At 43.2% G+C, this 13,795-nt stretch overlaps 1 protein-coding gene across 11 annotated transcripts in view; it reads right to left on the reverse strand.

Moving 5' to 3' along the window:
* Wdr27 (WD repeat domain 27) overlaps positions 1–13,795 on the reverse strand; it is a 129,521-nt gene that overhangs the window by 113,865 nt on the left and 1,861 nt on the right. For 10 of the 11 annotated variants that reach the window (XR_004943181.1, XR_004943182.1, XR_004943179.1 and 7 more), the window contains exons 2-3: positions 2,180–2,371; positions 133–274 (exon numbers count right to left, since the gene is read on the reverse strand). Coding sequence is in view for 5 of the 11 variants with exons in the window: in XM_036168766.1 (XP_036024659.1) it covers positions 133–274; positions 2,180–2,371 (334 nt within the window). In the remaining 6 variants the exon portion in view is untranslated. Of the gene's footprint in view, positions 1–132; positions 1,425–2,179; positions 2,372–13,795 lie in introns of those variants that run through there. The other variant, XR_004943184.1, reaches the window with a different exon arrangement.

Consider the following 13,795-nt stretch of genomic DNA (forward strand, 5'->3'; position numbering starts at 1 on the left):
GACGACTCTGGACTGTGTCAAGATGAAAATAAACCAGCTAGGACAGCAGGTACACACTCTACCTCCCACCCAGACACATCCCCAGCACCTCTCCATTTATGCTGTTGAACTGTGCGCTACGTCTTCATTTACCTTTAAGTATCTTCTCTCTACAGTCATCCACATTCCACATTATAATACAATCCTGTGATGCAGAGCAGAGCTGAAGGGGGTCTGTTTGGTTTCCAAAAACCACAGCAGTAATCAGCTGATGGTGTCCTTCTAGGGTGAGAAGCTTAAAAACAAATAGGTTACTTACAACATCAAAAATATAGAGAAGAACAATATAATTTCGAACCTAGGTTTTTAAATATATTTTATTGCACATGCTGACTTTTAATTCATTGAAATTCCTGCATGTAATGCTGATTCTTCTGTCAAATGACGACATCACTACTGGTTGTTATCATACACTGTTACATTGAGGCAGGGTACTCTGTTTCTCTTCCTTACTGTGTGTTAACAAATGTGTACTGAGGACTCAATGGAAGCAGAAGAGGTGCTGGTTATGCCGGCAGCTAAGAGGAGAGGAGCTGGCAGAGGATAAACACATTTGGGCCATTGGACAGCAGGGGATATGGAGGCTCTCCTGGCTCCAGCAATAAGGAAAACTGGAGGTGTGTGGCTTGAGACTGCTTCTGAGACTACACCAGGAGACTGGTCAGCAAACATGCCAGGAAACTGGAAACCAATACTCCAATGCAAGCGTGGGATGCTGGGATGTATTTGTGGGTGAGTGTGGAGGAGAGACTGGCAATGAGAACTTGTGGACTAGAGAAATAACAACCCCGTTGTAGAAGGGGAGAGGGAAAAAGTAAACTCCTCATGGTCAAAATAAAAAGGAAAAGCATGCAAACGTAAGATGGGGTGAGATGCCAAGAAGTCAGGGGTCCTTTGGTCCTTTTGAAGTTCAAATGCACAGAAGTTGACAATAAGCAGTTTAGGATAAGGGGTATTAAAGGACAAGACAAGAAACACTCTACTCCTGGTAACACAGGCTTGTCTGTCTGCATATGATTCTAGGTGAGAAAGACAAGAAAACTGGAAGACATGTAAGACTTGATGGCTTTTCCTGAAGGCATCAGAACGCTGAAAAACTATGATATTAAGAGAAGAAAATTATTGTCTCATAATAACATCATCCACAAGGGCTGGGGCTGTAACCCAGGTAGAGCACTTGCCTACCATCTGTAAGGTCATGGGTCTAATTCCTAGTACTCCCAGCCAGAAAGAAATAAAATCTCCCTCAAAAGTGATGATCAGATATTCTATAAAATGCTGCTGAGAAGCTAAAACATTAAAAGACCTAAGAACAGAGACACAATATAATCAAATGCAAGCCATACCATGTAGTGGATAGCCATCCCAGCATTGGCGGGGAAGTTCCAACCCCCATTGAGGCTTCGGTAATGGTCGCGCCCACAAGGCAGGGAGGAGAAGGAAACGGAAGACGGAGGATGGAGGATGGGAAGGGGAGGCGCGCTTGGTTCCGGAACCCTGGACGCTGGAGGGAGACCGAGCAGAGTTTTCCAGAGAACACCGCCGGGCTGCACTATACCTTTGCCAGACCCTGCAACCTACCCCTTCATTGTAAGTTACCCCACAAAATAAACCTCCCTTTTAACTACATGGCGTGGCCTAAATAATTTCACCATTAATACCCAGAAGCCTGGTAGTGGTAGCACACGCCCTTAATCTGATCACACAACAGACAGATCTCTGTGCATTCAAGGATGCAGCCAGCATGGCGACACACGCCTTTAATCTCAATACAAACCATAGAAACCTGGAGGTCTGTATAGACGGGCAGTGATGAGGAGGTCATGTGGTTGGGTTTACAACCAATGAGAAGGCAGAACAGAAAGTCAATAAAAAGACAGACACACAGGAAGTAGGTCTCTTTCTGAGGGGAAGGCCAGCAGTGGGTTTTAGCCTCAGCTGTTAGCTACTGCTCTGTGACCTCTTGGGCTTTTAACTCTACATTTGGCTCTGTGTTTCTTATTTAATAAAACCATTTAGAATTACATCTACAGTTGATTCCATGGAAGCTAATGTTTCCAGAATATGGGAGAAATAAAGAAACAGGGCACGGTCTCTGTGACCCTGGATCTAACAAGAACATCCTTGGTTTGTGACCTGCCTGGTGAGAAGTGCCCCTGGGGCTCCACACACAGAGATGGTTCCCATCTAAAGGAAAAGCACAGTGCTGGGAGCCACAAGCAAGGGGAGCATGAGCTGTAGACTTCTTGGATTCAACCAGGTATTTCTCTGCAACCACATCACTTGTGCAGCCATCGGTGGAGGGCATCTCTCGATGCATGTCCATATCAGTCTGAAAATATAAAGCATATGTAAGATGAGGGCAGGTCCAGCATCAAAGTCTAGTTGATTCATCACTATTAGCATGAGAACACATATCACACTTACCCACTCACCCTCAAAAAAGGAAAAGGTATCAGTGAACACAAAATGACCTCTACTACTTTTACATGGTCTCCACTTCACAGGCCTTCCTCCACCTTCTGGGTCTCTTTCAGTACTGTGAAGGTGAACAGCCACCTCCCAGTGACCTGGCATGAAGGGAGGACCCCTGCATTAAGTGGTGTAGTAGTTCAAATGTAATTGGCCCCCATAAGCTCATAGGGAGTGGCACTATTGAGTATGGCTCTGTTGGAGTAGGTGTGGCCTTTTGAAGGAAGTGTGTCACTGTGGAGGCAGGCTTTGAGGTCTCATATATGGTCAAGTAATGCCCAGTGTCTCAGACCACTTCCTGATGCCTGTCAGTCAAGATGCAGGAACTCTCAAGCTCCTTCTCCAGCACCGTGTCCTCCTGCACATCACTGCCTGTATGTCACTATGGAGAACCATGATGGTAATGGACTAAACCTCTGAAAATGTAACCCACACCAATTACATATTTTTCCTTTATAAGAATTGCTGTGGTCATGGTGTTTCTTCACAGCAATAGAAACCCTAACTAAGACAAATAGTTGGTGATAAATTACAATAAGAACCAGGAACCCCTAGAGCAGCCCTGGGATGCATTAAAATATCTCAGTATCTGTGACAGAATTCAGGTTATTGAGGATTACATCATCTGTGATGCGTGGCTAAGTCTCACCAAACATCCTAAACAATGTTTCAGATATTTTATTTACTTTGCTGAATCATTTAGTGAGCAAGACCACCTTAGACCCATGTGGCAGTAGGCTAGAGGAATCCCTGATGCTACTCATCCCTACATCCCACTGTGAGCACAGACATACTTGAAGGCACAGCCAACAGACTTTTAGGCAGGTGGTCTCTGATCATCACGATGCCCACACCTCTTTATACACAGAGCTGATCAGGTCCTAGTCCATCCTTTAAAACTTTGTCAGTGGAAGGAAAATTGTCTCCAAGCATGAACCTTCTTACCGAGAACTACAAACAGTGAGATTTAAATAAAATACAGAGTAACCAATTTCTGGGCCACTGAAACTTGTAAAAGTGGGCCCTAGAGGCTCTGTCAAGTGTGCTTGCTGAGCGGCCATGTTTGAAGAAAGCACGCTCCTGTTCCTGCAATGAACGTTACAGGTGATTCTCATTTATACTCTCATGTATTTTAAAATGTAGCTAATGTATTTCAGCCCAAGACTATAGAAACTAATGTTGCTGTTTTCTTTTATAGACATGTTATGCCTATCAAACTGCCTTTTAAGTATTTGTTTACGCTCATAGATTAGTGCCGCTCTCAGCTTTTGTCAGAGAAGCTTCCTTTTGTAGTGGACAGCAGTAACTGCAGAGACTAAATATAAGTGATTGTTAACAACCAGTCATTAATGAGACATCTGTGTTACTCCCTCCAGGGCTCGGGGAACATCACTGAAGGAGAGAAAAGAAGGTAAGAGCCAGAGAAAGGGGTGGAATGTTACAGAACAGTCTGCTGTGCAGGACATGGCCAATGCCCTCTTGAATCCACAGCATCTGTGATGACCTACATAAAACTGAGCCTATCAAGATTCTGTCATGGCGGGGGGGTGGTCATGAGTCCCCACTTCTCCCTCGGAATTTATACGTAATTTATAGCTAATGGTTGCTGGGGAAAAGAGAGACATTTTCTTCATTTTCATCACTGGTAAGGTGCTCATATTACCACAAATAGCCCTTCACCCATGCTCCTGTAAATACTCATTGGGTCACAAAAAAAAAAGGAAAAAAAAAGATATGAAAAATAGGAGAATGAATTGAGAAGATGATTGGGATTAGGGTGGGAGTCATGAACATGATCAAAATGTATTATATACATGTGTAAAATGTCAAAACGAAAATCATCACTAATTAATACATGCAAATAAAAACATTTTAAATGGGGGGGGCTGAGCATCAGTAATCTATTAGCTTCCTATGAATGCCATGTGACCAGCCACCTCACATTTCTGCCAGCCCCAGTATTCCCTCATTTTCCTACCACACATGTTCTACCATCCCCACCTCCCTTGGTGCCTCTTCTCCCATCCCCGTGGCTCATTTCTAGTTTCCAGGTCTCTACAGATATTCCAGATTAAACAAATCCAAGAAATCAAAACTGTAATCCATATCAGAGGACATCAGTGTTTGGCCTTCAGGGCCTCAGTTATCTTCATGTATTTTCCAGTTCCATCCACTGCTCTGCAAAATTCATGATTTCATTTTTCTTTACAGCTGAATAAAATTCTGTTGTGCATATGCACCACATTTTTATTATCCATTCATTGGTAAATGAACATCTAGGGGGATTCCATTTACTAGCTATTGTGAACAGAACAGCAATGAGCGCAGATGTGCCAGTGTCTCTGCAGTAGGAAGTAGAGTCCTTTAGATATATATCCAGGAACAGCATAGTTGGGTCATATGCAGTCTTGTTTTCAATTGTTTGAGAAACTGCCAGACTGATTTCTGTAACAGCTGCACACAAGTTTGCACACCCACCCTCAGTGATTAAGCATTCTCCATTTCCCCATCCACACCAGCATTCACACCAGCATTGGTTATCATTTGTATTCTTGATGGTGGCCACTATAACTAGGATGAGGTAGAATCTCAAAGTAGTTTTCATCTGCACTTCCTGGGGAGCTAAGGAGGTTAAGACATTTTTAATGTTTACTGGACATGTGTAAACAGGTGAGCTTCCTCTGTGAACTCTGTTCTGTAGCTAGAGTTTTCTGTATGTCAAATGTGTTGCTCTGATTGGATAATAATAAAACACTGATTGGCTAGTAGCCAGGCAGGAAGTATAGGCAGAACAAGCAGAGAGGAAAATTCTGGGAAGTGGCAGGCTGAGGCAGAGAGATACTGCCAGGCGCTGCCATGACAAGCAACATGTAAAGATACCAGTAAGCCACAAGCCATGTGGCAACTTATAGATTAATAGAAATGGGTTAATTTAAGATATAAGAACAGTTAGCAAGAAGCCTGCCACGGCCATACAGTTTGTAAGCACCATAAGTCTCTGCGTGTTTTCTTTATAAGTGGGCTATGGGACTGTGGGTCTTGGTGGGAGCTGGAGAGAAACTCTCCAGCTATACTGTTCAACTGTGTAGGCCATTTTTAATTGGGTAGTTTGTTTAGGTTTTTGGGGAGAGGGGTTCTTTGTATATATCACACAATAATCCTGTCAAACATATAGATGGCAGAGATTTTTACCCATTGCACTGTCAGCGTCTTCCCTATGCCCCTAAGTGAAGTTTATGCTATACTGTTTTCCTTTCACAGTTTCAGAGTTCCAAAGACCTCAGTCTTATAGCTCAAACTACCACTGGTCTACTGAAGAACACAGGCCTCAGAAACTGCACAGACCAGACCTGGCACCCATGCACACGCACAAGGGATCAACACAGGATAGACGGCACACATTGGGCACTTGTCCATGTCTGTGAGGGACCTGCATGGCCACCACACACCAAAGGCCCCATACTATCCCTCATCTTCAGGTCACCTGCTTCTTTCTCCAGCTCAAACTGTTGCTTTATGAATTAACGGTGTGAACTAAATTAGAATATAAATTCTCCAATCTCCTCACACCCCAGCCACTATGGCTTGGACTATTCTGTATAGCTGGTGCTTTTCTTTCTAGATCTGGTGCTGGTGCCTTCTAAGGGCAAATATTTGCTTCTAAAAAACAACTTGTCTGAGTGGAGGGGTAGATCAATAGCAGTGAGGCAGGAATTGGCAAGGCCTCACTGGCTATGGAAACAGATATTTGCTTAGAGACACTGAAAGATGGATCCACAGATCCTAGCGTTTCTAACAGTAAACAGACCCCTAGGGCTTTATCTCAGCAACACTATGGGGTCCTACTGTGGCTCTGGTAGAGACAGCTCCTGGCATGTTGCAGCTTAGGACCACAGCAAGTGAGATGGCAACAATGCCTTGCAATACTGATGAACCTACGGGTGCTAGGGGCTAGTTGGAAAAGTCAAACATGCTTCCTAGGTTGTTGGTTTAAGCAACTAGGGCTGCTATTTCTGAGACAGAACAGTATGGAGTATCAAAAATTAGCTTGTGAATGTGATGATTAGATGCAAAGCTTCCATTGTGACATTCTCTAGGCTCTGAAACCAACTTTCTGGCAATTACATGGGAAGACCCACTTCTAGCCCACTGTGTGTAAATTTGGAGGGTAGCAATCTGAGTGCTTCCTGTTGTTCTTACCATCCAGGGGCTAACAGGACACAGGAGTATAAATGAAGGCAGTAACACTCAACAAGATACCGTAACATCTCAGGTGGAGCAGTAGAGGCAAGTGCAGCACAAATCTTAAATGGTCTTATTAATAAAAACTCGGAGCCAGGTATAGGGGTGAATGGTGAAAGATCAGAGAAGCAGAACAAGCCACAGCCAACCTCACCTCGACAACTCATCGGATCCTGTTTCCACGAATCTTCAGACTGAAAGCTTCTGAGTCCTCACCCGAATGGATCTCAGCTGAACTGCTGCTAAAAAGCCTAAAAGTTTAAAAGCTTCTAGTTCCTGGTCCTCACGCCTTATATACCTTTCTGCTTCCTGCCATCACTTCCTGGAATTAAAGGCGTGTGTCTTTCCCAAGCAAGACATAAGATCTCAATTGCTGGGATTAAAGGTGTGTGTCATCATGCCTGGCTGTTTCTAGTGTGGCCTTGAACTCAGAGGTCCAGATCTCTTCCTCCAGAATGCTAGGATTAAAGCTGTGTGCTACCACTGTCTAACCTCTTATGTTTAATATTATGGCTGTTCTGTTCTCTGACCCCCAGATAAGTTTATTGGGGTGCACAATATATCAACCACAGGCAAGCATCTGAGAAAGATGTTAAGAATAGGTAATTCTACAGTAAGAGACCAAATGAATATGCACACATATGCACGTACCTTCACATATGATCATGGGCACACTCACACATACCAATTCATACTTAACGGTGCATGAGCACATACCCACATACATATAATTTAATGCAAACAGGACTAGTAGAGAAGGAATATGTTGACAATTCAAAAACACTGTGTGAGTACAATTCTCTATGGGAACAGAACTCAGAGAACAATTTTATATAGGAAGAGGATTTATTAAAGTGGCTTACAGGCTCTAGTCTAACTAATCCAACACTGGAAGTCCAAAAATCCAGTAGTGTTCAGACGGTCTTCATTATATGCCAGAATCCCAAAGAAGTAGGCACTCTATGCCCGTGATGGAATGAAGTCGCAATCAGAGTGAGTGTAAACAGAGAGCAAAGAATTTCTTTCTTCCGTGTCCTTTATGTAGGCTGTCACGAGAAGGTGTGGGCCAGTTTATAAGTGCATCTTCCCACTTCAGATGATTAAAAAAAAAAAATCTCTCACAGGTATGCCCAGCCACTTGGGTTTTAGTAAAGTCCAGATGTGGTCAAGTTGACAAGCAAGAATAAATGTCACAGACAGTGCCACATCTTTTTTAATATAGTATTTTTATTTTATTCCTTGAGAATGACATAGAGTTATACAATGTATTTTGATCCTATTCATTCCTTTCTCCCCCTCCTTCGCTTCTCCTGTAGTTTTCCATCAGTGCACCCCCCTCCCATCTTCCTGTCCTCTTTTTTGTTGTTATTGTTGGTTTGTTTGTTTTTTTTCCACTTGCTGAAGCTTTTATTTCATTTAATTTTTACCACGGCATCTCCACAGTTCAAATTCCTGAGTATCAAATTAAAATTTCATTCTGAAAACTGCGGAAACACTATTATACCTTACAATATTCTGCCTGGTTATTATTCCAAACAGCTATTAACTCCCACAGGAGGGGAGGAAATTATGAGACTTTTCCTTGCACATTTCCAATAGTAGAAGAAAGGGAAATAACTCCAAAGAAGAAGCAAAAGCATCATTCTAAAATGGAAAGTTGCTGCGTTATTTTCACATACTAGAGCAGAAGAAACATAGAGAAAACCTAGTGATGTACAATTTTGCTTTGTGCCCAATAAAGTTGTACTAAGTTTATTAGAATTGGGGTAAACAAGAAAAGTTAATCAGGATTTTTTAATGAATAAAATGTACCACTTATGAATGTTTTATTTATGTGTAAAGTTCCTGTGTACATTTTCTTAGGAATGAGGATAATGAGTTTTGAGAATTTAACTTTCAAATGAACTATATCAAATACTAGCCAGGTAGTTCCAGCAATTTACACTCCCAGCAGCAGTGTTTAAGAGTCCATCTAACCCATATTCTTTTTTGTTTGTTTGTTTGTTTGTTTGTTTTTGACATTTGTTTTTATTATTAAATGTTTATTTATTAAATTTTTTTCCATTTTTACATACCAACCCCAGTTCCCCCTCCCTCCCTTTCTCCCACCTCCTCACCTCCCTCCCACTCTACCCCCATCCACTCCTCAGAGTGGGTAAGGCCTCCCATGGTAGTCAACAAAGTCTGGCATACCAAGTTGAAGGAGAGCCTAGCCCCTCCCCATTGTATCAAGGCTGAGCAAGGTATCCCACCACAGGGAATGGGCTCCGACAAGACAAGCCAGTTCATGCACCTGGGATAAGTCCTGGCCCTGCTGCCAGGGTCCCCACAAACAGATGGAGTCACATAGCTGTCACCCACATTCAGCAGGCCTAGTTTGGTCCCATGCAGGTTCCTGAGCTGTCAGTCTAGAGTCAGCTGTCTCTGTGGGTTTCCCCATCATGTTCTTGACCCCCTCTCTCTTTCTTTTTCTTTTTTTTTTGAATGTCGAACATCATTTATTGAAGGAGGGAGGAGGTCTTAAATACAGACTTACAGCACAATGGGGGAACCCGTGTTGGCAGAAGTTCGCTTCTGATGTTTTTGTTTATTTGTTTTGAGCTGAGGATTGAAGCCTGGGCCTTGGCGCTCTACCATTGAGCTAAATCCGCACCGCTGCTCCTGATGTTTTACAATCTTGCATCTATGCAGTTAACGCCCAATATGCTGGATTCACAGACGAGGAGCTTCCCTTAAGCATTCAGGAGGGTGGAATCTCGACGGGAATTAGCATAGGGAGGATATCAAGGTCAAGGTCAGCAAGCAAGGCAACAGTTACCCAAAACAGGGGCCAGGGACCTATAGGTCCCCCTCCTTTACTAAAAATTGAGCTTCTGATTTAGGTTGCATGAGATGTCAGCAGGTCACCTTATCCGTCATGGAGACACCTGTCCAGGCCACACAGGTGTTCTGTCTTAGGTTGGTGAGCACCCCCCAGGCATTACACAGCTCTGAATACTCATTATCATACATGCTCAATTGTGTGAGAGTTGCAGAGTTGACTGTTGCCAAAGATCTCTAAGTGGCGCCGGGCTTTCAATCTGTGTGTTCGACACAGAAAAGACCAACGGAAGTCTTAATCCATCCATAGCCGGTAGGTTAAAGGCAACTGAGCCATTCCCTTCCTTAACGAGTTTTACTGCAAATTGGAGACCTTGTAAGATGGTGTCCTGAGAGCAAGTGGAACTTGAGTTTGTAAATTTATAGCTTTCAAGGCCAATTGAAATGTATGTAACTATTGATTTAAATTTGTCATGCCCAATAGAATGAAAGATTAATTAACTGTGGTAGCTACTTTTGCTGCCAGGGTCCCCACTGTGCTAGCTGTAGTAACCAGTTATGAAATGGCAATCCCCGAAACAGTAATAGCAGTGGTCGCCACTGTTATACCAGCAACAATGGCAGCAGCGATGTCAAATTCTCTTCTGGAGCACGTGGGTATCCATTGGCATGGACGCAACTCTAGGAACACGAACCACTAAGGTCCATTATTCTTGATCCCAGCATGACCTACGCTGGCAGCTCTTAATATTGTGATGCTTCATTGAGGGTTGCTCAGTAATTGAGTAAAACCAGACCTTATTATAAGCGACAGTCATCCTAAGGTCCTCCATGTCATTTATATATATCTTTATGGTTCTGTGGGCTGCAGTCTGACTGTTCTTTGTTTTATATCTAGAATCCACTTATGAGTGAGTACATATCATATTTGTCCTTCTGGGTTTGAGTTACCTCACTCAGGGTGATTTTTTCTAGTTCCATCCATTTGCCTGCAAATTTCATGCTGTCATTGTTTTTCTCTGCTGAGTAGTACTCCATTGTGTATATGTACCACATTTTCTTAATCCATTCTTCAGCTGATGGGCATCTAGGTTGTTTCCAGGTTCTGGCTATTATGAATAATGCTGCTATGAACATAGTTGAGCATGTATCGTTGTGGTATGGTTGAGCATTCCTTTGGTATATGCCCAAGAGTGGTATGGCTGGGTCTTGAGGTAGTTCGATTCCCAATTTTCTGAGAAACCGCCATACTGACTTCCACAGTGGTTGTACAAGTTTGCATTCCCACCAACAGTGGAGTAGTGTTCCCATTGCTCCGCATCCTCTCCAACATTGACTGTCATTAGTGTTTTTGATCATAGCCATTCTGACAGATGTAAGGTGGTATCTCACAGTCATTTTGATTTGCATTTCTCTGATGATTAAGGATGTTGAGCATTTCTTTAAATGTCTTTCAGCCATTTGTGTTTCTTGTTTTATGAATTCTCTGTTTAGCTCTTTAGTCTATTTTGTAATTGGATTGTTCAATATTTTGATGTCTAATTTCTTGAGTTCTTTATATACTGTGGAGAGCAATCCTCTGTCAGATGTGGGGTTGGTGAAGATCTTTTCCCATTCTGTAGGTTGTCTTTTTGTCTTATTGACCATATCTTTTGCCCTGCAAAAGCTTCTCAGTTTCAAGAGGTCCCATTTATTAATTGTTGTGCTCAGTGTCTGTGCTGCTGGTGTTATATTTAGGAAGTGCTCTCCAGTGCCAATGCATTCAAGAGTACTTCCTATTTTCTCTTCTATTAAGTTTAGTGTAACTTCCTGTCCTCTTTTTTGTTGTTGTTATTGTTTTTTAAATAACCCACATGCATGGGTCTGGTCCTATTCAGCAAAGCATGATCAACCTACGAGTGGCCACATCACCAAAGAAAATTGACCCTCTCTCTCCCCTAGAAGCTATCAGTTGTCAATAGTTCTTCAAGTAGGGGTGGAGTCTCATGCTGGAATTTTGACTGGCTTGGTCTTGTAGAAGTCTTGTACTGACACAAATCTTTTATTATTATTTTTTTAATTTTACACATCAGCCATGGGCTCCCTTGTCCTCCCCCCTTCTGCCCCCAGCCCAACCTTCCCCCCAGCCCCTCCCCTCCATTCCCATCTCCTCCAGGGCCAAGACTCCCCTGGGGATTCATTTAAACCTGGTGGATTCAGTATAGGCAGGTCCAGTCCCCTCCTTCCAGGCTGAGCATGTGTCCCTGTGTAAGCCCAAGGTTCCAAACAGCCAGCTCATGCACTAAGGACAGGTCCCGGTCCCACAGCCTGGATATCTCCCAAACAGTTCAAGCTATTCAATTGTCTCACTTATCCAGAGGTCCTGATCCAGCTGGGAGCTCCACAGCCTTTGGTTCATAATTCATGCTGACACAAATCTTAAAGGTAAAAATAGAAAGCAAAATAGCTCCTGGCACTCAGCACTTAACATTCCTGGAACTGTTTCCAAATGGAGGAAGTATGAACAAGCCTTAGTATGCTGAGATGTTCACAAGAGATAAAGGAATGGACTCAAGGTGGCTCTCTGGTGAGAAACAGTCACAGGAGACTGCCTTGAACATCAAGGGAAGGAAAGCCTAACTGTGCAGAGACATGGCCATCTTCAGGAGCTCTGAGCCCTCACATTGCTGCTGGTACTTAACATTCTCAGCTGTAGCACCTGCCTCTCCTTGGCGCAGCACTGTGCAACAGTCAAGGCATGGGGAGCCTGGAAAACCAAGCCATCCCACAGGAAGACTGAGACACATTTCCAGTTTCAGTGCCCTCGATTAAGTGACTGACAGTCTGTCCTCTGTGTTCAGAAGTCAGACGGCCCCTAAAACTGATTGTCACCATAAAGTTAGTTTTATCTGTGAACACGTTTGTTTTTCTAATTAATGATACCTTGGCAGTTGACACAGCAGTCACCTAGCAGTTTTTCATCCAATACGTTCAGCTTTCTCCCTGGAGCCATGGGAATGTAGCAAGACCTACATTTCCAGATCTCTAGAAGTCAGGAGTAGCTGTGCCACAGAGCTCTAGCAAGTACAGCTCTAGAACAATTATCCCACTGGTGCACAGGCCTGGTCTATGATGGCCCTCTATTTTCTCCCTAATGAAAGAAGAAGGATGAGGACCCAGAGCAGGTGCCTGCTCTGATCAGGAAGGCAACATGGCCTGGTCTGTGTGTAAAAAGCAGACTTTGTTGTTTTAAGCTACTGACATTCTGAGATTACTTCCCACATCTTCCCATACTAACACATAACCAGTGACACTGTGGGACACTGCTCAGTGACCTAAGCCAGTGAGAGGCAAAGAAAGCCTGTCAAGGCCCAGAGAAGCCCAACGTGGTTCTCAACCTGTGGGTCTCAACCCCTTTGGGGATGGCATATTAGATACCCTGCATATCAAATACTTACATTATGATTCATAACAGTAGCAAAATTACAGCTATGAAGTAGCAATGTATGGTTGGGGGTCACCACAATATGAGGGACTGTATTAAAGGGTCACAGCATTAGGAAGTTTGAGAACCACTGCTCTAGACACAAAACTAACCATCATTACTCAGCTCCCCTGTAATCAGCCACAACCACATGGCTGGGTTCTAGCCAGGGCAGCAGGGACAAGCATGTAGCAGGAGTAACATATTTCACTTCATAAGCTTGACGCTTAAAAGCCTCACCTATATGACTCTACAACTGTGATTAAATGAAAAGGGTGTATAGGAGGGAATAGCACATCCCACAAACATCCTGCACACATGCACACATGCACATCAGACAAGTAAGGCTAAGAAAGACTACGTTTATTTTTCGAGCGAGATTACAGTGTATGTGAGACTGGGGGAGCAATTCAAGACACGCACTGACATGTGACAGATCAAGACAATTTGGTTTTAAAGCTAAGACACTAAACAAAAGCAGTGATCTCAGATATACTAGGAGCTGTACATAGTACAGAAATAAAAACATGTTGACTCTCCTCTATTACCTAAGGAGCATCACTGTTAAAACTAGTTCATGGGGTTGAGAGCACTTGCCTAGCAAGCACAAGGCCCTGGGTTCGGTCCTCAGCTCTGGAAAAAAAACAAAAAACAAAAAACAAACTAGTTCATTCTATGTGTGTATTTTTTTTTTTTTTTTTTTGAGCTGAGGACCAAATACAGGGCCTTGTACTTGCTAGGCAAGTGCTCTACCACTGA

This window comes from Onychomys torridus, chromosome 19 (assembly GCF_903995425.1).
Source record: "Onychomys torridus chromosome 19, mOncTor1.1, whole genome shotgun sequence".
In the NCBI taxonomy this organism is placed as follows: Eukaryota; Metazoa; Chordata; class Mammalia; order Rodentia; family Cricetidae; genus Onychomys; species Onychomys torridus.